General features: G+C 46.0%; 1 protein-coding gene across 4 annotated transcripts in view; it reads right to left on the bottom strand.

Moving 5' to 3' along the window:
- Positions 1–26704, bottom strand: part of KHDRBS3 (KH RNA binding domain containing, signal transduction associated 3) — a 154796-nt gene extending 128092 nt beyond the window's left edge. For 2 of the 4 annotated variants that reach the window (XR_006545099.2, XR_006545100.2), the window contains exon 1: positions 26155–26704. Coding sequence is in view for 2 of the 4 variants with exons in the window: in XM_044928864.2 (XP_044784799.1) it covers positions 26155–26242 (88 nt within the window). In the remaining 2 variants the exon portion in view is untranslated. Of the gene's footprint in view, positions 1–25078; positions 25103–26154 lie in introns of those variants that run through there. The other 2 variants (XM_044928864.2, XM_044928865.2) reach the window with 2 other exon arrangements.
- Between the last annotated feature and the right edge of the window lie 273 nt (positions 26705–26977).

The following is a 26977-nucleotide window of genomic DNA, read 5'->3' as shown; positions in this document are numbered from 1 at the left end:
AATTCCGGCAGTGGGCCTCTTCCTGCTTTGATCATTATGCTGAGTGTCAAAGAAAGCTCTCTGCCCGTCTACAGCATCAAGGAACAACATCTGAAACATAACCACACAGCAGAATGGGAAATGGAGAACCAAACAGCCAAACAGCTGGCTTTCTAGTTTAGTACATTATGCTCCCGTTACCAATTACCCATAAAAGGTGCCAGGCTGGGAGCCTGCCAAGTAACACTTTCTACTTGGCATCTCCCTAAATAACCAAGCTGAGTACCTGTGTTCCAGGTACAGTGGACACAGCCCCACCTTCAAGGAGCTCACTCTGTAAAAGGAGACGTAAGTAAGGAGATGAAGATCCAGAGTGATAAAGACTGTGACTGAGCTATGCACAGTGCTGAGTCCTAGTGCCTAAGAGATCAGAAAAGAACAGAGGATGGCACCCAATCCAAAATTCAGAGTGGGCAGCAAACTGGTTTGTTCCGGGTGGTAACACTTGAGCTGAATCCCTAAAGATAAATGGATTAAGCACATAAGAGGGAGAAGGGCGTTTGTGTTACACAAAGCAGAACAGAAGAGCAAATGCAAGTTCTCACGGAGAAGAACAATTGGCTGTCATGAGTCAGACAAGAAACTGAGCACAACTGTAACCTCAGGATCAAAGAGGGGAGCGACAAACAGAGACTGGGAGGCCAGCAGGGCAGGGACCACCACCCTGAGGAAGACCCCGAGGACACCACTTATCCGGCGGATACGATGCACAAGTGAAAATTTTAAACAAAAGCAGGACTTCTTTAGATTTGCAGTGTAAAATTATTTGCATTTTGCATTGCTTCTTTTAAAATGCAAATCTTGAAAAAGAGGAGAACACTAGTGGTAAGGAAACAAATTCAGGCTCTTGCAGTGATCCAGGTAAGGGCAGAAATGTACAGAATGTAAGGACACAGAACAGACAAGTCAGAATTAACAATTAATTTAAAAAGCTGGAAATGTTCATTAGTGAGGAATCAGCTAAGTAATGGATGACATACATAAAACAGAGTACAGAGCCATGAAAAACAGTATTCCCAGTATTCTGATGATCTAAGAAAATGATGATGACAGATATTAAGCTAAAAATATGAAATTATCACAATTTCAACTGTCTAAAATACTAACAATGACAATCTCCAAATGACTACTTTGTGGGGAGTGCAACTGTTTTTATTTTTTACACTTCTTTTTGCCCGTAACAGGCATTCATTTATCAAGTGTGTAAAGAGCACTTTCCATGCACAAGGCGCAAGGGCAGGTGCCAGGCACAGCGGTCTACAGAACAGACACGAGCCCTGGCCTCATGGGATTTATAACCCAGTAAAGTGCACACTACATGTACCATCACAAGAAATACTCAGTTTTTAACTTAAATACAGAGGGAAGGGAAAGAGGAACTCATTTGCTAGTTTTAACAGATTTTTAGTGGACTCCTTGTGATTTTCTATATATGAGATCATGTTAATTGTACTTATTCCTTCCCAATCTGGGTGCTTTTTATCTCATTTTCTTGCCCAACTGTCCCAGCTAATACCTCCAGAACAATGGTGAATTGAAGAGGTGAAAGCTGACGTCGTTGCTTGTTCCTGATCTAGGGCAAAAAGTCTTTCATAATTAAGTATTACCTGTGGGTTTTTCATAGAGTGTACTTTATCAGACTTTGGGAACACTCCTAATCTGTTGAACATTTTTATCACTGAAAGGGTTTCAAAATCTATCAAATACTTTTACTGTGTCTGTTGAAGTAATTATGTGGTTTCTGCCCTTTATTCTATTGGCATAGTATCGGAAATTAATTGATTCTCAGATACTAAACCAACCTTGCATTTCCGGATTATGATTGTGTATGATCCTATGGGATCGTGGTATATCCTTCTTACACGTGGCCTGGATCTTGTTTGCTAGTATTTCACTGTGGATTTCTGCATCTATATTCATTAGAGATACTAATGAATCTAATGGTCTGTAGTTTTCTTGTGATTTTTTTTGGAATCAGGGTGATACTGGACTCAAAACAATGAACTGGGAAATATTCCTTCCTCTTCTAAATTTTGGAATAGTTTGTGAAGAATGAGTTGGCTTAAAACTCAACATTAAGAAAACTAAGGTCATGGCATCTGGTCCCATCACATCATGGGCAAATAGATGGGGAAACAGTGAAAACAGTGGCCGACTTTGTTTTGGGGGGCTCCAAATCACTGCAGGTGGTGACTGCAGTCATGAAAGTAAAAGACGCTGCTCCTTGGAAGAAAAGTTATGACCAATCTAGACAGCATATTAAAAAGCTGAGACATTACTTTGCCAACAAAGGTCCTTCTAGTCAAAGCTATGGCTTTTCCAGTAGTCACGTATGGATGTGAGAGTTGGACTATAAAGAAAGCTGAGTGATGAAGAATTGATACCTTTGAACTGTGGTGTTGGAGAAGACTCTTGAGAGTCCCCTGGACTGCAAGGAGATCCAACCAGTCCATCTTAAAGGAAATCAGTCCTGAATATTCATTGGAAAGACTGATGCTGAAGCTGAAACTGCAATACTTTGGCCACCTGATATGAAGAACTGGCTCCTTAGAAAAGACCCTGATCGAACTTTCCATGGCATCACCAACTCAACAGACATTGAGTCTGAGCAGGCTCCGGGAGTTGGTGAGGGACAGGGAAGCATGGCATGCTGTGGTCCATGGGGTCACAAAGAGTCGGACATGATCGAGCAACAGAACTGAACTGAACTATGAAGAATGAGTACTAATTATTTCTTAAATGTTTGGTAGGATTCACCAGTGAAGCCATCTATGCCTGGGCTTTTCTTATTAATAAAGAAAGTTTGTTTTCAACCAATTCTGTCTCTTTACCATTCCATTCAGATTTTCTATTTATTCAGTCACTACGGTAATTTGTGCCTTTCAAGGTATCTGTCCATTTCCTCTAAGACACTTAATTTATGAGCAAGAAGTGTTCAAAGTATTCCTTTACAATCCTTTTCATTTCTGTAAAGTCCATAGTTATGTATAAGTATTCCCTTGAGACCCGAGTTCGATCCCTGGGGTTGGGAAGATCTCTTGGGGAAGGGAACAGCAACCCACTCCAATATTCTTTCCAGGAGAACTCCATGGACAGAGGAGCCTGGTGGGCTGCAGTCCATGGGGTCACAAAGAGTTGAACATAACTGAGTGACTAATGCAGACATAATCCTTTTCATTTCTCTATAATCCGTAGTTACGTATCTTTTTCATTCCCGATTTTTGTCATCAGTCTTCTTCCTTTCTTTCAGTCAATGTAGCTAAATTTTATCAATTTTGTTGATCTTTTCAAAGAACCAATTTTTGGTTTATTTCCTCTGTTGTTTTTCTATTCCCTTTTTCATTAACTTCCATTCTAATCTGTATTACTTCCTTCATTCTGCCCCTTTTAGATTTAATTTGCTCTTCTTTCCCCAATGTCTTAAGATAGAAGCTTAGGTAACTGATTTGAGATTTATCTTCATTTTTAATATTAAGTATTTACAGCCAAATGTTTGCTTCTAAGTACTGCTTTAGCTGCATCCCATAAATTTTGAAATGGCTGTATTCTTATTTTCATTCATCTCAAAATACTTCCGAATTTCCCTTGTGATTTCTTATGTAGCTCACTGGTTATTTAGGAGTCAGTCTGTTAATTTCCAGATATCTGTGAATTCCTCACATTTCTGTCTGCTATTAATTTCCAATCTCATTTCACTGTGTTAGAGAACATACTCTAAGTTCAATCGCTCAGTCCTGTCTGACTCTTGGCAACCCCATGGATTGCTGCATGCCAGGCTTCCCTGTCCATCACCAACTCCCAGAGCTTGCTCAAACTCATGTCCATTCAGTTGGTGATGCCAACCAACCAGCTCATCCTCTGTCGTCCCCTTCTCCTTCTGCCTTCAGATGCCAACCAACCAGCTCATCCTCTGTCGTCCCCTTCTCCTTCTGCCTTCAGTCTTTCCCAGCATCAGGGTCTTTTCCAATGAGTCAGTTCTTCACATCAGCTGGCCAAAGTATTGGCATTTCAGCTTCAGCATCAGTCCTTCCAGTGCATATTCAGGACTGATTTCCTTTAGGATGGACTGGTTGGATCTCCTTGCAGTCCAAGGGACTCTCAAGAGTCTTCTTCAACACCACAGTTCAAAAGCATCAATTCTTCAGCACTCAGCTTTCTTTATACTCCAACTCTCATAGCTTCGACTAGATGGACCTTTGTTGGCAAAGTAATGTCTCTGCTTTTTAATATGCTGCCTAGGTTGGTCATAACTTTCCTTCCAAGGAGTAAGCATCTTTTAATTTCATGGCTGCAGTCACCATCTGCAGTGGTTTTGGAGCCCCCCAAAATAAAGTCTGTCACTGTTTCCACTGTTTCCCATCTATTTCCCATGAAGTGATGGGACCAGATGCCATAATCTTTGTCAGCAAAGTAATGTCTCTATTTTTAATATGCTGTCTAGGTTGGTCATAGCTTTTCTTCCAAAGAGCAAGCATCTTTTAATTTCATGGCTGAAGTCACTATCTGTAGTGATTTTGGAGCCCAAGAAAATAAAGTCTGTCACTCTTTCCACTGTTTACCCATCTACATGCCATGAAGTGATAGGATCAGATGCCATGATCTTAGTTTTCTGAATGTTGAGTTTTAAGCCACCTTTTTCACTCTCCTCTTTCACTTTCATCAAGAGACTCCTTAGCTCTTCTTTGCTTCCTGTCATAAGGGTGGTATTATCTGCATATCTGAAGTTATTGATATTTCTCCCAGCAATCTTGATTCTAGCTTGTGCTTTATCCAGCCCGGGATTTCCCATGATGTACTCTGCATGTAAGTTAAATAAGCAGAGTGACAATATACAGCCTTGACATACTCCTTTTCCAATTTGGAACCAGTCCATTGTTCCATGTCTGGCTCTAACTGTTGCTTCTTGACCTGCATACAGATTACTCAGGAAGCAGGTAAGGTGGTCTGGTATTTCCATCTCTTGAAGAATTTTCCACAGTCTGTTGTGATCCACACAGTCAAAGGCTTTTGTGTAGTCAATAAAGCAGAAGTACATGTTTTTCTGAAATTCTCTTGCTTTTTCGATGACCCAATGGATGTTGGCAATTTGATCTCTGGTTTCTCTGCCTTTTCTAAATCCAACTTGAAATCTGAAAGTTCTAGGATCATGTACCGTTGAAGCCTGGCTTGGAGAATTTTGAGCATTACTTTGCTAGCATGTGAGATGAGTGCAATTGTGCAGTAGTTTAAATATTCTTTGGCATTGCCTTTCTTTGAGATTGGAATGAAAACTGACCTTTTCCAGTCCTGTGGCCACTGCTGAGTTTTCCAAATTTGCTGGCATATTGAATGCTGAGTCCTCTACATGATTTACATTCTTTAAAATATGCTGAGGCTGGTTTTATGGACTAGCATATGGTCTGTCCTAGAGAATATTCCAGGTGCACTTGAGAAAAATCTGATAGTTCCTGCATGTTCTACAAATGTTTTCTAAGTCTAGTCAGCATACAGTGGTGGTGTTCACGTCTTCTATCTCCTTACCAATTTTCTGCCTAGTTTTGCATCCACTATTTAAAAAACGTATTGAAGTCCCCAACTGTTCTTTTGTTAAGCAGTTCATAATTATTTAAGGAAATTATATTAGTTTCGTATTGCCACTGTAACAAATTGTCACCAGCTTAGTGGCTTCTTGTTTATAATAATGGTAGTGAAAGTCAGAGTCTAAAATGGGCACATGCAGGCAGCATTTCCTCTGGAGACTCCAAGGGAGAACCCTTTTCCTTGTCCCTCCCATATTCTAGAGGCTGCCAGTACTCCAGGCTGCAGCCACACCACCCCAGTCTGTTTACACTGTCTTCTAACTCTGACTCCTCCTCCACACTCTTCTTGTAAGGACCAGCACTGATCATACTGGGCCCACCCAGATGACCAGGGATATCTCCTCCACCTCAAGGTCTTTAACTCAATCATATCTACAAAGTCCCTTTTGCCATTTAAGGCAGCATTCACAAGCTCTGAAAATTAGGATATGGCCATATTTGGGGGCCACTGCTCAGACTACCACAAACATTAGTTGAAACAAATTTCTGAATCAAGTCCTAGTTTATTTTTACTTCATGCCACTGAGCATCAGGGCCAGTATAAACCAAGCACTTTTCAGCCCTACTTTTGACATATAACCTTGTGCTCTTTGGGCATTCTTTATTTAATTACTATTGCATCAATTATTTTTAGTTATTTTCTCTCTATATTTTTCTCATATTTTATGAAATTATTTCAAGTGATCATGTTGAATATGTATGACTGAAACAAAAACCTGCAAACAAGATACACCTTTCATGGCATCAAAAAAGGGCACAGATTTTTAGTCAAAACAGAGCTTGGCTTTACTCTTTCTCAGGCTCAGTTTCATTATATATAAAATAGGGATATTAAGAGAAGGCCATCTTCCTGACCCAGGCACTGAACCCCAGTCTCCTGCATCACAGGCAGATTCTTTACTGTCTGAGCCACCAGGGAAGCCCATTTATCTGTAGAAGGCTGCTGCAAAGATTAAATTATATATATGAAACAATATGGAAAATAGATGGGAGGAATGGTAACTGAGGAGTAATTTAACAGAAAGAATATGAGCTTGGGAATCAGACTGACAAAGTCCACAGGCTTCAGTTCAAGCTTGCTATGTAATACTGAGCCAATCACAGTTCCATGGAAGCCTATTTTCTCATGTATAAAGTGAAATTTATTCCATTCATCTCCGATTCATCTCAGAGGGCTGTACTCAGAATTGAGAAAAATATGCTCTGTAAATCTCCTGACACAGTATATGACACTTAGCAAGAACTCAACAAAATACCTCATTATTATTAATAATTACATGACACAAATAAGTTATTTTAACATCTCTAAAACCCCTGATGTATAATTTGAGATAATGTCCTAATACATGAAAATCCCTAAAACCGTGTTGAAGCTATACTCACTCAGTACTTGATAAACATCAGTCTCTGCTGCCTCTCCAATCCCTCTAGTGGTTGACAAAATAGTGCCCCCTCCCTCAAAGATGCCCACATCCTGATTTCCAGAACCAGAGAATTTAAGTTGCAGGCAAAGGAGGATTAGTGGTTGCAGAGAAAACTAAGGTTCCTGATCAGCTGACCTTAAAATGGGGAGATTATCCTGCATTATCCAGGTGAGCCAAATATAATCAGGATCTTAAAGACAGATGAGGAAAGCAGGAGAGAGAGAGCCGCAGAAGAGGCAGTGCTGATACCCTGACTCCAGCCCAGAGACCCATTCCAAACATGTCACCTTCAGAACTATAAGATAACAAAGCAAACAAATGTGCAGCCATGTGTCCCAGCAGACACACAAAACTAACGCACTCTCTTGTCCAGTTTTTCAATTTTACTGTAAAGTGTCATTGCCCAGTCGTGTCCAACTCTTTGAGACCCCGTGGGCTGTAGCCTACCAGGCTCCTTGTCTGTGGGATTTTCCAGGCAAGAGTACTGGAGTGACATATGAATCAGAAAAGTGAAAAAGGAAAAAGCAGATTGTTTTTGTTTTCTCTCTACAGATAGATGCACCTCATGTTAAAACCATGACTTAAGAAAATCACTTCCAACTGATCTGTATTGAATGCGTGATCCTAACAGGGCTTGATTCCTGGCCCCTGCCATAAAAGAACTTAGAAGATACTGAAATATAAATGGACTTGTTAACATTCTGGCCCAACAATGTAAAATAATATAATTAAGATACAATGTACAGCAAAGAAGAACCTAAGGTTAAAAGAAAGAGTCAAAGTGAGTGGAGTCTTTATCAAACTAAGCAAAGAACTTCCCTGGTGTCCAGTGGTTAATACTCTGCACTCCCAATGCAGAGGACCCAGATTCAATCCCTGGTCAAGGAACTAGATCGCACACGCCCCAACTGAAAAAGCCCATGTGCCACAACTGAAGTCTGGTGCAGCCAAATAAATAAACTGAAAACCTAAGTAAGACAAGATCAAATCAGTCAATCCTAAAGGAAGTCAGTCCTGAAAACTCACTGGAAGGACTGATGTTGAAGCCAAAACTCCAATACTTTGGCCACCTGATGCGAGCTCTGACTCATTGGAAAAGACCCTGATGCTGGGAAAGATTGAGGGCAGGAGAAGGGGATGACAGAGGATGAGATGGTTGGATGGCATCACTGACTCAATGGACATGAGTCTGAGCAAACTCCAGGAGATGGTGAAGGAGAGGGAAGCCTGGCATGCTGCAGACCATGGGGTCGCAAAGAGTCAAACACAACTGAGCGACTGAACAAAACAAAAGCAAGACATAGTATGCATTTCCCTTGGGGATTGGGCTAGATTCAAGAGCACTACATGGTAAGTTTCAAGGGAAAATTTATGGTTTAAAACCTATACTAAATATTGTGATTTTGTTTAACCAGAAAAAATACTTTTTATGTATATGTGGTAACGGTAGAGACCAATATCTTCTCTTCAAATAAGAAAACCAATTGAAGGTACTTAGAAAAGTTTGCTACTGAAATTTTCAAAGAGAAGGCAAAATTATACTGGGTAAGGGTTTTTTTGTTGTTGTTGCTGTTGTTGTTTTAAGGTTAACCGAGTACTGACAGCTTTAAAATGAAATGAAATCTGAAACATGAACTGACACTTTACTAATTCTTACTATAGTCTGAAGGCAAAGGAACTGAAAAACAAAACGTCAGGTATGTCAGTGACATACCCAATGTCTTGGCGACACCAAGGATCCATGCTGTCCTCTCCAAAGCCTGTAACAGCATTACCAGTGGAAAGAACCGAGGCTCAAGTGAGGCTCTGGGACCCCTGTCACCCCACCTGGGACACAGCACAGGAAGACGGGGCCTCAGGGGGCTGGGAAATGAAGCTAAAAACCATCCTCTGAAAAGGGGGACTTCTCTGGGCTTTTCTCCTCCCACTCTCCTTTTGGGGCCCACTTTACCATGTAGCTGCGGCAGTAAGAAAGCCCCACAGAGCTACCCATCTTGGCCGAGGCTCTTGCCAACCATGCAGAAGCCCAGATAAGAACGACGTGAGCCAAAGAGAGCAGAAGCTCGTCTGCTCCTGCCTGAGTCCTAAGTGAAAGGTGCCGGGGCCAAAACAATTGCCTGCCAAAGGGTCACATGCCCAAGTTCTGTGGCCAGAGTTCTTTCACTATGATCAGAGCCTGGAAGGCTGCTTGGAAGGCTGTCTGCTACCCAGCCTAAGTCCCCAGGGAGCCCTGAGGCCTGGGGAACCTTGGTCAGCCAGCAGGACTCACACTCGGGGTGGAATCCGAGAGCCACCACCACCTGCGAATGTAGCAACGCAACAATCTCAGAGAGCAGTGATGTCTACCTGTATTTGCTGGTGAGAACCAGAAGCCGCAAAGCATAGCCTTTAAAGTCTCCTGGAAAGTGTAAACCAACCCCGAGTCAATCCAGAAGATGTGTGGTCAGGAGCCAGCGCGGCAGACAGACAAGCCTCTGACATACTGACCTCGCCCACGTTTCCTGAGGCTCCTCCACATTCTATCACTTAGGGTTCGCGAAGCCTACAGAGACCCTACTTGGCTTCAGAATCACCAGTAGCGACAAATTTTAAGATTTCTATTTGAAATACATCACACATAAAAAAGGCTTTTAAAATAAACATTTTAAAGTGTAATTTACACTGATGGAATCACGTGGCCTTTATGAAGCTACTCACCTTAAGAACAGGAAAGAATGGCAGGTTTCTTCTCCTTTGCCCAAGCCTCCTGTTGACATGGCTGCACTGATTCCGTCCTCTGCCCTTTCCTCCTTCGACCCTGCACAGGCACCCTCTCCCTGGGGGATATCACCTCCCAGAGGATCTCATCATCCTCTGTGGCTTCAAATGCAAGGCAACGCATTTTTATGAAAGCCAACATCTAGAAATACCACCTGTAGCTCTGAACTCACATAATTCAAAAGCTTTTCAACCTGCACTGCTCAGCAAATACTTTCTAAAATGCATAGCTGACCATGACATTGTCCCGCACTGATGCTTCAGCTGTGCTCCAGAACCTTAAAATGTATTCACACTCCTCAGCCATTCGGAGCCTTGCATGCTCTAGTGCCTGCCTACCCCTCTAGCCTCACTTCTTAACACACTGCTGCTTTTACCTTATATTTCAGACTGACTGATGAAAGAAACTGCTTTCCCCTGTCATTCACTCAACAGACACCGAGGGCCCGCTGGGTGGCAGGCACTGTTCTGGGCACTTGCAATTCATCAGGGAATAAAGCCTCGGGGCTCAGAAGCCTTGGAGAAGGCAATGGCACCCCACTCCAGTACTCTTGCCTGGAAAATCCCATGGACGGAGAAGCCTGGTGGGCTGCAGTCCACGGGGTCACTGAGGGTCGGACACGACTGAGCGACTTCACTTTCACTTTTCACTTTCATGCTTTGGAGAAGGAAATGGCAACCCACTCCAGTGTTCTTGCCTGGAGAATCCCAGGGACGGGAGAGCCTGGTAGGCTGCAGTCCATGGGCTCGCTAAGAGTAGGACACGACTGAGCTACTTCGCTTTCACTTTTCACTTTCATGCATTGGGGAAGGAAATGGCAACCCACTCCAGGGTTCTTGCCTGGAGAATCCCAGGGATGGGAGAGCCTGGTAGGCTGCAGTCCATGGGCTCGCTAAGAGTAGGACACGACCGAGCTACTTCAGTTTCACTTTTCACTTTCATGCATTGGGGAAGGAAATGGCAACCCACTCCAGGGTTCTTGCCTGGAGAATCCCAGGGACGGGAGAGCCTGGTAGGCTGCAGTCCATGGGCTCGCTAAGAGTAGGACACGACTGAGCTACTTCGCTTTCACTTTTCACTTTCATGCATTGGGGAAGGAAATGGCAACCCACTCCAGGGTTCTTGCCTGGAGAATCCCAGGGATGGGAGAGCCTGGTAGGCTGCAGTCCATGGGCTCGCTAAGAGTAGGACACGACCGAGCTACTTCACTTTCACTTTTCACTTTCATGCATTGGAGAAGGAAATGGCAACCCACTCCAGTGTTCTTGCTTGGAGAATCCCAGGGACGGGGGAGCCTGGTGGGCTGCCGTCTATGGGGTCACACAGAGTTGGCCACGACTGAAGCAACTTAGCAGCAGCAGCTCAGAAGCCTGAGTCTCAGTGTCTTGTCACCGAAACCTCACAGGAAGTCTGGGACGTGGGTAGTGTCACGACTGTCTCAACAAACTAAAGCGCTGGTGTTTAGGGAGGTGAAGGGATGTGCCCAGATCCAGAAATCCCTAAACAGCCCAGGGAGGCGGCCCACAGGTCTGAGTCCCAGACTCAAGGCTCGAGCGCACGCTGCCAGTGCACCTACGGTCCCAGCTGCCGGAGAGAGGGAGCTTCTCCCCTCAAAAGCAGCAGCCAGAAACTCAAGCCAAAGAACAGCCTTTCTCCATTTTCCTTTACCAAGGCATCCTGAAATCATGAATCCACGACCCTGAGCCCAGCTGACCAGTCATCGTACAGACACTTTCTGGGCACCAACCGTCTCCTGGGCCCTGTGCTCAGCACTGGAGAAGGAAGCCAAGCCAAGAAGGCAGATTTTCTGTCTGTAGGAAGCTGGGATGCCCATGGGAGAAACAGCTCCCAACAAAGCATTCTAATCCAGAGTATGACAAAGGCAGGCATGGCTGAGAAGAGGCGGGGCTGTACTGGGGCCTGGGGGGAACACCGAAGAGGAGAGGGTGGAGGAGGAGAGGGACCTCACAGGCAGCCAGGCCTTGCTGTACCAGCAGGAAGCGGCTGGAGCAGGAAAGGCTGCCGCGTGTCTCCCCAATACCAGGCCTCACCCCAGGCCTTCCCGCTGCCCTGGTCCCTGGGAAGACCCCGTGCGCGGTCTTTATTACAGCACTCAACACCCTGCAATATAAATGTCTTTTAATTTGGCTGCTTCCCCACTGGGCTGAGAACCCTTTAAGCAGGATGAAGGACTCCCAGCCCTGAGCCCAGCCTGAGCGTGCCACCCTTCCTGAGCAAGAAGTGGACACCCTCCAGCCCAGCGGAGACACCAGGGAGAAACTCACACCTCCCGGCCTCCTCCTGAGGGTGCTCCCCAGCAGCCGGCAGGGGTTTCCCAAGGCTCTGAAAGTCCTCAGCATGAGGAGCAGACAGCGCCCCACCTGGCAGATGCTGGCTCCCAACGCTCCCAACACTTCTGTTCCACATCCTTGGTTGCAAGTAACATGGGGCCCAGGACCACAAAGACCAGCAGGCAGGACCCCAGGCGGTTTCTAGACCAAAGCTCAGAGCGGGTAAGGGCAGGGACGGGGCTGGGCCGCGGCCTGTCTCCCCACTGGGCCCCACGAGACGGGAACAAGGACCACGCTCTGCGGCCAGCGGCCTCCGGGGCACAGGGCACTGACTGCGGGACACAGACCCCCTGATGCTCATTTCAGACATGAAGAGCCTTCAGCCCAGAGAGTTCACTATCAACGAGGGCACTGCTCCCATCTAGCATTTCAGGAGCAAAGCCCTGACAGAGGACAAGGAGATAGAGAGCACACGACCCATGCGCTGCACTGAGTGGCACGGCCTCCATTGCTGCCCGCCCTCCAACCTCACTGCGGACCACACGAGTGGGCAGCAGCTCTGTCCCCCTGGGCTCTGACCGGCGGAACCAGCACACTCACTCAGTGAGGGGCCGGGAGAGCTGCCTCTGACTCAGAGTCACCACCAAGGCATAACTTCCTCAAGAGTACTTTTCACGCTCAAAACCACAACACAAAGTAAAATCCATTGAGCAAATCAAAGTCCTATGGAGCCACCTCAGGACCTGAGGACAGAAGCCCAGGGGGAAGGAGACAGCTGTCTCCCACTTTCTCACCAGACCAGGGCTCCCCACAGAACCATGAAGTGCTCTGAGACACAGAACTTTAAGACCACTTTTTTATGGATTTGAGAGAAACGGTTGTGCCAGCCAACGCAGAAGACGTGGGTTCCATCGCTGGGTCGGGAATATTCCCTGAAGAAAGAAAGAGCAACCCACTCCAGTCTTCTTGTCTAGAAAATCCTACAGACAGAGGAGTCTAGCGGGCTACAGTCTGTGCGGTTGCAAAGAGTCAGACACGACTTAGCGATTAACATTCTCACTTTATACAGTAATGGTGAAGGACTACAACCAATTGAATGTGTACAGATAGCTGATGGAGGGCAGGCAAGAGGTAGGGAAGATGAAAGAAGGAAAGAAAAAAAGAAAAATGTTCCCTTTCAGCAGAATGTCAACCAATACACATGCAGACAGAATGTCGGAGTGAAAAAATTACCATTTTACAACCATCACAGTGATAATTAATTCATGTAAGAAACATTAATGGGTACTAAAATTTGTGAGGGAGAGTTTAATAAGGAGTATTTACACAGTTTCAAAGCATCACCCTACAAAAGTGCTAATTAATTACAAAAGGAAAATGGAAACTTTACAGGGGACAAAACCAGCACCACCTACATCAAGTGAACAAAACTTAGCCTCATCAATAACAACAGGATAAAGTGACAATGAAACTGTGTGCCTCCTGCTGTGATGTATTGAGGAGGACACACCATCACCTTGGTGGAACTCCTGCCAAGAGTGCACAGTTCAGTTGCTCAGTCATGTCTGACTCTTTGCGACCCCATGGACTGAAGCACGCCAGGTCTCCCTGTCCATCACCAACTCCCAGAACTTGCTCAAACTGATGTCCATCAAGTTGGTGATGCCATCCAACCATCTCATCTTCTGTTGTCCCCTTCTCCTCCTGCCTTCAATCTTTCCCAGCATCAGGGTCTTTTCTAAGGAGCCAGTTCTTAATATCAGGTGGCCAAAGTATTGACTGGAGTTTCAGCTTTAGCATTGTCCTTCCAATGAATATTCAGGACTGATTTCATTTAGAACTGACTGGTTTGATCTCCTTGCAGGGACTCTTGACTCCTTGCAGAGTCTCTAAGGGACTCTCAAGAGTCTTTTCCAATAACACAGTTCAAAAGCATCAATTCTTCATCCTCAGTCTTCTTTATGGTCCAAATTTCACATTCATACGTGACTACTGGAAAACCACAGCTTTGACTAAATGGACCTTTGTCAGCAAAGTAATGTCTCTATTTTTAATATGCTGTCTAGGTTGGTCATAGCTTTTCTTACAAAGAGCAAGCATCTTTTAATTTCATGGCTGCAGTCACTATCTGCAGTGATTTTGGAGCCCAAGAAAATAGTCTCTCACTGTTTCCACTGTTTTCCCATCTATTTGCCATGAAGTGATGGGACTGGATGCCATGATGATCTTAGTTTTTTGAATGTTGAGTTTTAAGCCAACTTTTTCACTCTACTCTTTCACTTTCATCAAGAGACTCTTAAGTTCTTCACTTTCTGCCATAAGGATGGTGTCATCTGCATATCTGCGGTTTCTCTGGGCAATGTTGATTCCAGCTTGTGCTTCATCCAGCCTGCCATTTCCCATGATGTATTCTGTACACAAGTTAAATAAGCAGGGTGATGATATCAGCCTTGACATACTCCTTTCCCAATTTGGAACCAGTCTGTTGTTCCATATGGACCTGCATACAGATTTCTCAGAAGGCAGGTAAGGTGGTCTGGTATTCCCATCTCTTGAAGAATTTTACACAGTCTGTTGTGATCCACAGAGTCAAAGGCTTTTGTGTAGTCAATAAAGCAGAAGTACATGTTTTTCTGAAATTCTCTTGCTTTTTCAATGACCCAACGGATGTTGGCAATTTGATCTCTGGTTCCTCTGACTTTTCTAAATCCAACTTGAACATCTGAAAGCTCTCAGTTCATGTACTGTTGAAGCCTGGCCTGGAGAACTTTGAGCATTACTTTGCTAGTGTGTGAGATGAGTGCAATTATGCAGTAGTTTGAACATTCTTTGGCATTGCCGTTCTTTGGGATTGGAATGAAAACTTTTCCCGTCCTGTGGCCACTGCTGAGTTTTCCAAATTTGCTGGCATATTGAATGCAGCACTTTCACAGCATCATCTTTTAGGATTTGAAATAGCTCAGCTGGAATTCCATCACCCCCACTGGCTTTAACAGTGTGAACAGAGTGCACAACATGAATCTAAATGTAGAGAAGCAGATACGCCACACTGAGAGGTCTCTACGAAACCCAGCCTGCGCAGTATTCAAATATGCATGCCATGAAAGGCAAAGACAGAGGAGCTGTTCCAAATTAAGAGACTAAAATGCTTGACAGCTAAATGCAATGTATGGTCTTGCTCCTGATCCTATAAAAGACAAAACTGGAACAACTGGCGAGAGTAGCACATGGACTATAAGTTATATAATAAAAATACCAAAACTATGACTAACTTCTATCATCACTGTTAACTGGTAAGTACAGTTATGTCAGAGACAGCCCTTAATCTCAAAAAATACAAAGGTACTTAGATATTAGGAGTAAAGATAGATCACACACACACACCCCTTACTCTCAAATGAGTTATGAAAATGGACAGAATGGCAAAGCCAAATATGGGAAAATGTAAACAACTGGTGAATCCAGACGAACAGGTATACAGGGGGTTTTAGCACTATTCTTTTAATTCTCTGTAAGTTTAAAGTTGTTTTCAAATAAAAATTGTAATGCCAGGAAGGAAAATGGGAGGGGGAGACGAAAGAAGACAGATAACCACAACACACAATGACAAGCAGGAATGTGAAGATGTTATGGAAACATAGAAACAGGAATTAATAACCTGGAGGAGTCAGAAAATTTACCTATCCCTGACAAGTCCTTTCCTCCAATTTCTGCATCCAGCTAATCCTCTCTGAGAAAGCCTCTGCCAGGAAGCCTAGCTTGGTCCTGAGATGAGAGAGGTCATTCTGATCCCCTAAAGCCCCTATGTCGTCTTCTTCTACAGCACTTAACACATTCTTAAAATTGTTCCCCCTACATGTTTATCTCCCCCATTGGATTACTGATTCTTTGATTAAAATATGATAGTGGTGGTGATGAAGAGGAGGATGCTGAGGAGGAGGGTGGTGAGGAGGAGGAGGGTGGTGAGGAGGAGGAGGGTGGAGAGGAGGAGGAGGGTGGTGAGGAGGAGGAGGGTGGTGATGAGGGTGGTGAGGAGGAGGAGGGTGGCGAGGAGGATGGTGAGGAGGAGAGTGGTGAGGAAAAGGATGGCGAGGAGGAGGACGGTGGAGAGGAGGAGGGTGGTGAGGAGGAGGTGGTTGGTGAGGAAGAAGAGGGTGGTGAGGAGGAGGGTGAGGAGGAGAAGAGTGGTGAGGAGGAGTAGGGGGGTGAGGAGGAGGGTGATGAGGAGGAAGAGGGTGGTAAGGAGGAGGGGGGTGAGGGGTGAGGAGGAGGGTGGTGAGGAGGAGGAGGGTAAGGAGAAGGAGGGTGAGGAGGAGGGTGGTGAGGAGGAGGAGGGTAAGGAGGAGGAGGGTGAGGAGGAGGAGGGTGAGGAGGAGGGTGGTAAGGAGGAGGAGGGTGGTGAGGAGGAGGAGGGTGGTGAGGAGGAGGAGGGTGGTGAGGAGGAGGAGGGTGGTGAGGAGGAGGAGGGCGGTGAGGAGGAGGAGGAGGAGGGCGGTGAGGAGGAGGAGGGTGGTGAGGAGGAGGTTGGTGAGGAGGAGGAGGGGGGTGAGGAGGAGGAAGAGGGGGTGAGGAGGAGGAGGAGGGTGAGGAGGAGGAGGGTGAGGAGGAGGAGGGTGGTGAGGAGGTGAGGGTGAGGAGGAGGAGGGTGAGGAGGAGGGTGAGGAGGAGGAGGGTGAGGAGGAGGAGGGTGGTGAAGAGGAGGAGGACTGCAACAGCAACCATTTATTCTGCACTTATTAGATGCCAGACATGACAGAGCTCTTCACACACCTCACTGAAATCCCACAAAAACTTCAGAGGCTTTATTAACTGTTCATGCCCATTTCTTCATCATGGAAACTGAGGCTGAGAGAGGTTCACACATCTACAGTCACAACGCAGAGAAGTGGCAGAGCTAAGATGTGAACTCAGGTCTGTCTGAATTAAAATTGTGTCCTTAACCATGTGTGCTTCTCCACTCATATGAATCTTACTTCAGTATCATCTTTAGTTAGCTGCGGTTTGCATAATGAAGCAAACAAAAAGTGAGAGAGATTTTTCTAAGCTTCTGTTTGTGTTTGCTGGGCCCATGCAACCAGAAGAAAGGGACGGGGTGGCACAAGGTGCCAGCAGCCAGCCAGCCCTAAAAGATGACTGGCAGACAACCCACTACACCAGTTGGTGACCATGACCTGATGCATGAAATTCAGATAGAAAAATAATGTAAAATGAAGATAAACATAAATGCATAATTATCTCATATTGGGTATAAAAATATACCTATATCCTATATATTAAAAAAATTTTAACAAAATTTTAAAAATACAAAATCATTGTCATTTCGCCCCAATGACCTACAAGGCAGGCATTACTGCCAATGTGCAGACAAGGGAACAGAGACTCAGAGAAGTAACTGGCCCAGAACAAACAGTTCAGTTCAGAAGGGCAGATACTCAACAAATATTAAATAAATGAATGGAGTTAAAGAAACTTCAGTACAAATTTTTCAATTCCTATGGACTCGATCTAATATTTCAGCTAAAATTACTGAAAGCAGAATCAGAGCTTTGTTCAAAGTTCCCCATGGCTTTGTACCTGGTACTGATCTAGCCCTTGGGCCCGCACGAGTTAGGAGACAAAAGAAGCAAAAGGAAGCAGCAGTTTCCACACCAGCTGACAAAGCTTCGGCTACCACTGTTTGCTTCCTCACACAACGGATTTGACTTCTACATGCCAGTGCAGATCACCGTCAGCACTACAGTTCTCCCCAACAAAATCAACAGAGCGCATGTCCAACAGCCGTAAGCCAGACTACCCCAAAACTCTCCTCCAAAAACTGTTTTTGTAAGTTAGCTGCATGACCCTGAACAAGTTATATGGCTCCCTAGCCTCCATTTCTTTACCTGTAGAATGACAACAACAAAACTACTTCCCGAGGCGGCCACCAGGACCAAAGGGGGTAATGATGACAAAGAACCGTGCAGCAATGCCAGGCACACCGCAGGCACAAAACAAAGCTCATCTTGATTTTCTGAAAATGCTGGCTAGAGAGTATGCCTCTTAAAACATCAGCAATGTGGAAGATTAATATCAGTACATGAATACCAAAGCAACGCAAGCTTGATGATGGATCAAGACTAACACTGGCTCAGATGAAGCCCCCTGTGCGGATGCAGAGGGTGACTGGGCTATACGGAGCGCCATCTAGTGGAAGAAGAGCAGGGCACGGGGCGCCAAGTAACTGAAGCAGCCGGAGAACAAGGGAAAATGACGGGAAGGAAACCGTCCCCTCTCCCCTACATTACAATTTCTCCATGGGCGCGTGAACCAACAGTGACCCCAAGTGTAATCACATCAAAAAGGGTGCTCTCACACATGCACAACTCTTTATCGCACCAAGGAAGAACATCAATAATATGCCAAGAACACCTTTTAAAGTTCTTAAAATAGCAGCAGGGGCTGATTGGTGAAAAATTATGGAAATGCAAAAAATTATGGAAATTTACAGCTTACCAATTCAGAGCAAGGTACCCTGTGCCTGTGGAGAGCGGCTGCTGAGTGTCCAGACATGTTTTAAGATGTGCAGTCATAAATCTGTTTATGGAAGCCTCATTTGTTAATGGAAGCTTCAGGTGCTGCATCTTGACTAGCATAATAAAAACCAGTCAGAGCTGCTGCTAATTTTGTACATGATATTAATGAAAGAGGCTTCCCAAAGAATGAGTTTCCCCTTCAGTATCTCCAGGATTGGAAAACTAAAATCATTTTAATAACATAAAATTACCCTGAGGAAGGAGACTGGATGATTTATGCATTGAGTTATTACTATATACTTTATGTCTGGAAAGTGATGCCTGTACACACACACCTGTCTCGGGCAATTCTGTGAAATGAGCAGGTAATGCTTGTTCAGGACATGGTACTTAGACCCCATCTAAAATGGCCACCCCACACAGGAGGTAAAGGCCTCCAATGTTACAGATGAAAACTGCGGCTCCGGGAAGCTAAGGAACTGGTACAGGGTCAGACTAGAAAGTCGTCACCTGCCAGAATCACGTGACTCCTTTGGCAGCTCTTCCCTGTGAAGTAGCACCGTTTCCCATGTAAAGGCATCCGCCAGACCTTCCACGCCTCTTGTGGTCACACAGCTACTACCCCGCACGGTCGCTGCGCTGCCTGCCGGCTGTATAGTCAGCCTCCTCACAGAGCACCAGGCCAGTGCCAGGCAGCTCCCTTTAAGAGCTGCATGGCCGAGGTTCTCCCAGGAAAGTCAACAGGAAAGCCCAGCCACAAGGAAAGCCCCCTCCTCTGCTGGAGTGCACAGCACTCTCCAGGGGGCAGATAAAGATCTGAATCCTGGCTTACCACTTATTAGCTGTCTGACATTATGCAAATTATTTAACCTCCCTGCCCTCAGCTTCCTCGTCTACAGTATAAGGTAAAATGATTTACTCTTTCAAGACTGTTTAAAAAATTAAATGAAATCATGTACATAAAGAATCTAACCCAAAAATGGTTCTTGATAAACAGTAACTAGTATTATTAACAATTGCAATCAAGTATATTCAAACATACCCCACTTCCTTCACAGAGCCAAAACCATTATCTGTGAGACTATGTTCTTGTATATTCTTGATATTTTTTTTTCTTTTATGAGCCTATTTTTAAAAGATGGGGAATTTTTAAAACATACCATAAACTGCCTCTAAATCCCTGATATCACACCAACTGTCTCTGCGATAGTATTTAAACACGAAGAGCTCTGTCTCTAAGAGAGACAGCTTCATCAAGAATTGACTTATTTCAGTACAGAAAGGTTTCCTACTTTATCTGTGATTACTGGAATATACATAAGTAAAACTCCTTACCTTGCATGCTTACTAAAGACTGAAAAGTACTGCTGGAGAACATAGGAAAAAAGGGAGCTTGCCTTTTTGGTAAAATACATTCTGGGAAACCTCTTTTAAAAATTCATCATCACAAAGGGAACTTCCTAACTGGCTTTCACTGTAATCAAACAACAATGTTGGGTTCTGTCTTTGAGTCTCTTCTTAAAGTATCTTATCAAAACACAAGATGGCTTGATTTAGAAGTTCAGCCTGAGGACTGTGCACCCTTTAGAGCCTCAGATGCCTCATCTGAAAAAACAAACGACACAGGCAGGGGATAAAATCAGCTACCTTCTAAGATCTTGTGGGGACCGGAGATAATGCACAGGAAGCACCAGGCACAGAGGCCCTCCATTTGGCAGCTTTTATTGTGATCATTATCCCAAAGCTACCAACACTCTACTTCTGTTTCTTGGTAAAACACATAAGCCATTCTATCTCCACTCAGGGGGAATGATGACAAGCAAAGGGTCTGGTGACATCCAAACTGCTGCTGGCGTTCCATCCGCAACCACCACTACTCCTGGGCTTTGAGGGTCTGTGTGGCATCTGAGAGTGAAGATTAACTCCTTCAGGTAAGGCTTATTCAGCAAGCGACGTGGGTCACCCAACTTCTGGTTTAAATCTGTTATGAGAAATCTCATTAGTTTAGGCAAGGAGAGCTAACAATGTTAGAGTGCACTGCCTAATAAGTTCCTCAAGAAAGAATAAAAGTAAATAATCATCAGATTCCAAGCAGATCTGATAAGATCTCCTCACCTCCTGAGAAGGACCCCTACAGCCCACCCCATGGAGTGAGCCCTGGGATGCTCTCCTGCTTGTTCAACACTGAGATTCACTTAGAACCCCCTCCCGTGTCTGCCTGCACACCTGTTGGGGACTTCCTCCTACCCCTAACTCAGTCAGGTCTCTAAAGTGGTAAAAAGCAAAGGCATTAAGGACTGCCAAATTCCAAATACTTTGATTCTTCTACCTTTATGAGAATTAAGACAACACTGAAATGAAGACTGGCTACAGACCAAGAACTATATGAGATTCTGAAGACACAAAGATAGGTAAGACCAAGCCTTACCTCCCGAACAGCTCACACTCTCCAGGGAAGACAGAGATCCAAATACTACACTGTGATGACTATCACCCCATCAGAGAGTTAGGCACCACCTGCTTCAGGACCAGAAACAGGCACTCTAGCCCATGGAGGGAGGGAAGTGGTCAGACAAGATATCTACAGCAGAAACTTGGAGGATAAAGTATCAATGTAACAATGGATGCTACATAACTCATCTTTCAATTCCAGCACAAGCTAGAGAGAAAAGAACAAACTGCACATAAAGGTCAGAGTTTTAATCCCCCTTCTGTCATTAACTACCTGTATCATCACAGTTTGACCCTTCATACGTCCAAAGGTCCGTGTGATGTGGAAAACAACAAAGCTTGAACATCCCCTCGGACATTCTGTCAGTATGTCGCTCTGGGTAAGTCACTGTTGGAATCTCCGTTTCTATAAGTGACATACTGGGCTAGAAGTCTCTACATTTCAGGCTGTTCCCAGTATTAAGTTTATAGACATGGCTGAGTGTGGAGAAGTACCTGGTAAATGTTTCTAGAACGAGAGTTAAATCTAAACCACCTTGTCACAAAATAGTTCAAAAGGATAGTTGACGGCCAATAAGACATTCCTCTGGAAAGGAGAGGGCATCTAAACACTTAAAGCCCACTCTCAATCTGATGCAGAAGAGAGCAGATATTCCTCAGGAGTAGAGGCTGAAATTTTTCCCTCTCTCGGTCCAGGACCAGCAAAAACACCCTTCGAGGTAGGTTCTCAATAAACCTGCTACTAATGTCTGGATACCAAAGCACCATAACTGACAATCACTGGATCCTTCTGAGTCATAACACTACAGAAAATGATTTATCTAAATATGTGAGTCAAAGAATAAATATGTGAGTCATTGCATCCATTTTCTTACAAAAAGCAAAACCTGATAAGCCTAAGAAAAACTATTAGAAACTAAATAACCACACTCTTCCCTGGATGAAGCAGAGAAGTGCACACTATGGCATGAAGGCACCACAGCTAAATGGAATTCTGCAACCTTCACTCTCATTCTTCTCCTACTTTACACGCTTGACAACACACAAGCAACCAAAACAATTTCCAGAAAGGGTCCCCCAAAGTGAAACTCTTAAGCCATCGAGCTTTGTTGTACAAAGAGAAGCACATAAGGCAAAATAATGATCCTTCCTTCATATATGTTTATCCCACATACTAAGTAATGCTAAGAATCTCATTATTAAGAGAAACTGATGTAATACGAAAAACACTTACTTTGAAACACCAACAAAGAAATTTATCTGGACATTAACGCATGCGTGCATGCTAAGTCGCTTCAGTTGTGTCCAACTCTGTGCGACCCTATGGATGGTAGCCCACCAGGCTTCTCTGCCCGTCAGATTCTCTAGGCAAGAATACTGGAGTGGGTTGCCATTTCCTTCTCCACTGGACACTAACAGACCACCATAACCTGGAATCCTCTGCTCCACTTCCTCTTGTAACCAACCACTAAATATAACTTGGCAGTGAACCAGCCACCAATCCATATATTATATCAGGTAATTAAAAATACAGGGTTATGTAATCTTATTTAATGGTTACTTGGCTTGGACTGAAAACCATCCAATGCAAGACCAGAGAACTGGATTAAATTATAATGTGTAAGACATTTCTGAAGATGTTTTTAGTAAGAGTCAGCACATCCCCTAGTAGCAAATATAATATAAAACACAGAATGCAACTTTCATCTCCAATTAACCTCCTTGGCAAGAAACTCCAATGTCAACTCACTCTACAGGCAATGGAGGTGGGGATTTAAAAAAAGTTTATCTTATTTGATTCAGTTTTAACATCAAGTAAACATCACACGTTATTTCTGGCAGAGAAACAAGAGCATTCAATATTTGAGGGGGTGAGAGGAAGGAAAATTTATCCTGAGGAATTGCAATAAAAGCCAAGAACTAATGCCCACTAGGAAGAATAAGCCTGGAAAAAGTGTAAAAGCCAACCTACGTTAGCATAGAAGCATATATCTTGTGATTCCAGCTCAAGTTCTTACTTGAATATAATTAGGAAAAAAAGGTAATTCAGCTATCAGTGTCTACAAATGCCAAATTTTTAAAAAATGAACACACCCCATTTATCAACACTATCACAGTGTGTTGATTACTAAAATCATATACTGGTCCCCAAAGGGCTTTAATTCAAAAATGCCTCTTGACCTGAGCACTAGAATCCTGTAGGAAATATCTACCATGAAAGCTTGTTTCTTCAAAGAAGACCACTAGACAAGCACAGAAACAAACGTTTTTAGAAAATCAACAGGAAGTCAACAGGAAACAAGCATATTAGTTCTATTGACTTTGGCAGGGTTTTAAATTCCCATCTGTGAAGTGTTTCAGTGCCATCTTTTGGAGAAAGTCTGAGTATGGAGAACAATGGCCTTATGAGACCAAAGATCTGAGTTCAGATTCACCTATCTCAGTCACCTACCAGCTGCCTCCCCTGAAAAACAGAGACATCAACGTCTGCCTCACTGGGGCTTGAGAGTGAGAACACAAGTAGACAGCCATGCCTCAAAGAACCGGGGAAACTTCAGAACACTATGCAGAGGCACTGACAGCATCTGCTGATGTTAACCGTCAAGTCTACTTATCACAGGCCACTCCGTAATAAAATAAAGGTGTGACCCATTACCATGTACAAGGTAGTGCCTGAATACCCATCCTAGTATCAAGATTCATCTGAAAAACAGATGTCTCCCTTTAGAGGGAAATAGTCAAAAATACAGATTAAAAAAGAATAAAAATGCTCTTGGTAGTCAATCACAAGATGATTATCAGATTTAAAATCAAAGCTTCATAATAATCGATTCAGATTTAAGACACCGTGTTTCAGAAATGCCACTTGTAATTCTGGAGTTATGTAACAGCATAATTAATATTTTAAATGATAGAGCTTTGCATTCCAGATATCAGCCTGTGATTTAAGGGGAAAACATTTCAGTCTGAAGAAATCAAAATTAACAGTAGTAAGAACATCTGAATAAGTTACTTGCCTAACTGTTCAATGTGAGAAATGTACCTCTTGCAAGAATTACATTCTTAATGAAAAAGCAAGGTAATCAGGTTTAACACCGTAAAAAAAAAAAAAAAACACTAAATGGCAACATTGCCCAAGATCTGTTTCAAATAACTGAAAGCTATTACCACAGGTAAAAACAAAGAAACCAAAAGAATTCTGAAATGTATTAGCAGAATGAATGCCACAGCAACCTGGCACAGAAAATTAGTTCTGACTTTCAAAATAAGATAACTTACTACACTTTTGTTAAACTGCTTCTTTAATTGAATACAACCTAACTTTGACTCAGCTTCTTTATTCAGAAAAATACACTTCATTCCACAATCCAGAATATTTCTAATGCCAATGATCTCACACAACGTACAAAGAAATTTCTTTCATAGAGATGACAGCCCAGCAGGCAACAAAAGATATATGTAAATCACAAAGAGAGAAGAGTACAAACCCAACTGTAGAACTGTTCACAAGAGCATGGCAATAAAACTTAAAATTCGCTTTCTGTAACGCATAGCCATTACTTTTTCACAAGCCCGTTTTATTAAATAAAAATAAGCCTACAATTAAAATGGGAAAGCTCAGTGAACCCATCTCTGTTCAACAAATTAAATATCAAGCTTAAATTCTTGCAGACAGTCAGTCCCTCCACCAAGACCCTCACTCGACCACACACACACCCTACTAGGAAGAACGGGTTGCAATAGGCAAATACCGGAGGTCGCTGTTGTAAAATATAGACACCTGTATACAAATAGAATATGTCTGCCTCATCTTTCACTTTCAACAATTAAAAAGCCAGGGCCAGCATGAAGATCAGCAGACCCGGCTGAGTCGGGAACCACAGACCCTCAAGGCACAGTGATTCGTGCAAAAGGTAACAGATCTGATACCAGCGGCTCCCAAACCCATCTTTATCTGAAACACGCATCCCAGATCCAGGGAGGGATGAAGGACACCGCTCTGGGGAAGGCGGGCTTCATTTACCGTCCATCCCGGCAGATTACTCGGGAAGCTGGAGAAGGAACAAGCCAGGGAACGCCGTCCTGGGCGGGCACGCCTCCGTACGCCCCTGCAACCTGCGTCCGGTACTTCCCGGGGCGGCTCACGCCCTGAGCTGGCCGGAGGCGTGCTGAAATGGCATAAGCAGCAAAGGCTCCTTGGCCAGTGTTCTCAACCCCGAGCCGGCCCCCAATGAGGGTGACCCACACAGAGCCTCCCACAGAGGACAGGCAAGTCAAGAAGCGGACTCTCCTGCGTGGGTCTCTTCCCGCCCCCCGATGACTCTCCAAGGGCCGGCCTGCAAGGCTAGGTGTGAGCTGCCCACCCCCGGGGAGGGCGGCGAGAGCCCGGACCCGCGAGAGAAAGAGAGAGAGAGGGATGAAGAGGGAACCGGGACGGCGGGCCCTGCTCCTCCAAAGTGCCAGGGGTTCTGACCCCAAACCTCCTCCGAGGTCCTCAAACTTCACCAACAATCCAAGCACCTGTTCCCTTCACCTCTTCTGCTTCCGATCCCCTCGAATCCTTCCATTTTCCTCGAGTTCTTTCTCCAGCTCCCTAGACTAACCAAACGCAACTAGTCCCCTAGAGTCCCCCACCGCCCCATTCTCCGCTCCAATGAGCTCATTCAACCCCCGCCCCAACGAAGCCCCCAGATGTTCGCGGTCCCCCACCCGCAAGTTTCCCTGGGGTACCCTCGAGTCCCCCACAGATTGCCTTCAAGTCTCATCCAAACGCCCAGCCTGCCTTCCTTCCCGCGTCTCCCCACAACGCGCACACAACACTCCGGCTTCCCCTAGGTGTCCCACATCCCCACCCGAATCAGCTCCCCCAGATCGCGACCTGGGTCCCCTCCGGTCGCCCCGAGGTCGACGGCCAGCCCGCCCCCACGGCTCCGCAACTCCCAACACCTGCGCCTCGCCCCCGGGCCCGACGCCCCCCAGTCTCCAGCCCCCCGCCCCTCCCCCCAGCCCGCCGCCGCTCCCGGGTCCCCAACGGCAGTGGGCGACCGTTAACGGTCGGTCGGTCGGTCGGCCGGCCAGCCGGCCGGCGCGCGCCCTCACCTTGGTTCACCAGCCGCAGGGCGTGCGTGAAGGAGGGGTCCAGGGAGTCCTTCTCCGCCATCAGCTCCGGCAGGTACTTCTCCTCCATGCTCGCCGGCCGCCCGGGCCCGGGACGCGGACTCCAGGCGGGCGGGCGGCGGCGGCGGCCCCGCAACCCCCGACCCCGCCCGCGCCCCAGCGGCGCGGAACCCGGGCCGGACGCCGCGGCGGGGCTGCGCGGGGCGCGGCGGAGCCAAGCCGATCGGTCGGCCCTGGGGCGGCGGCGGCGACGGAGGCGGTGGCGGCGGCGGCGGCGCGGGGCGGGAACCGGCCGCGCAGCCCCGGTCCCCGGGGGTTGGCCGCCGACGGCCCCGCGCTGGCGGCCGCCGCCTCCCAGACGCGGGCCCCGCGCTCCCGCCACGGGCCGGAGCGATCAGGCGGCCCTCCGGCCGAGCCGGCGGCGCGCTCCGCGAACTGGACACAGTCCCCGGCGAGCCCCGCCAGCCGGCACCAGAGCGGAGCTCAGCAGCGACCCGCACGCCGCGCGCCGCCCCGCGCTCTCTGAGCCGCGGAGCCGAGGGCCTGGCCCCGCCCGCCGCGCCCGGCCCCGCCCCGCCCGCCGCGCCTGCGCGCTGAGCCCCGCGCCCTGCCGCCCGCCGCCAGCTGCGGCGCGCCGCCTGGTGGGGCTGCTCCCGGCTGCGCGGCCGGGCCTGGGAGGGGCGTCCCGGGGGCCTCCCGCCGGCGCCGCGCCCGTCCGCAGCTCCCGGGGAGGCGTGCGCGGAGCGCCGCGCGGCTCGGTCACGGCGGGCCGAGACGCAGAGCCCGAGCAACTGCGCCCAGAGAG

The sequence above is a fragment of the Bubalus bubalis genome, chromosome 15 (assembly GCF_019923935.1).
Source record: "Bubalus bubalis isolate 160015118507 breed Murrah chromosome 15, NDDB_SH_1, whole genome shotgun sequence".
Taxonomy (NCBI): domain Eukaryota; kingdom Metazoa; phylum Chordata; class Mammalia; order Artiodactyla; family Bovidae; genus Bubalus; species Bubalus bubalis.
The sequence above is the reverse complement of the archived record's forward strand: the minus strand, read 5'-3'. Positions and strand labels throughout refer to the sequence as shown.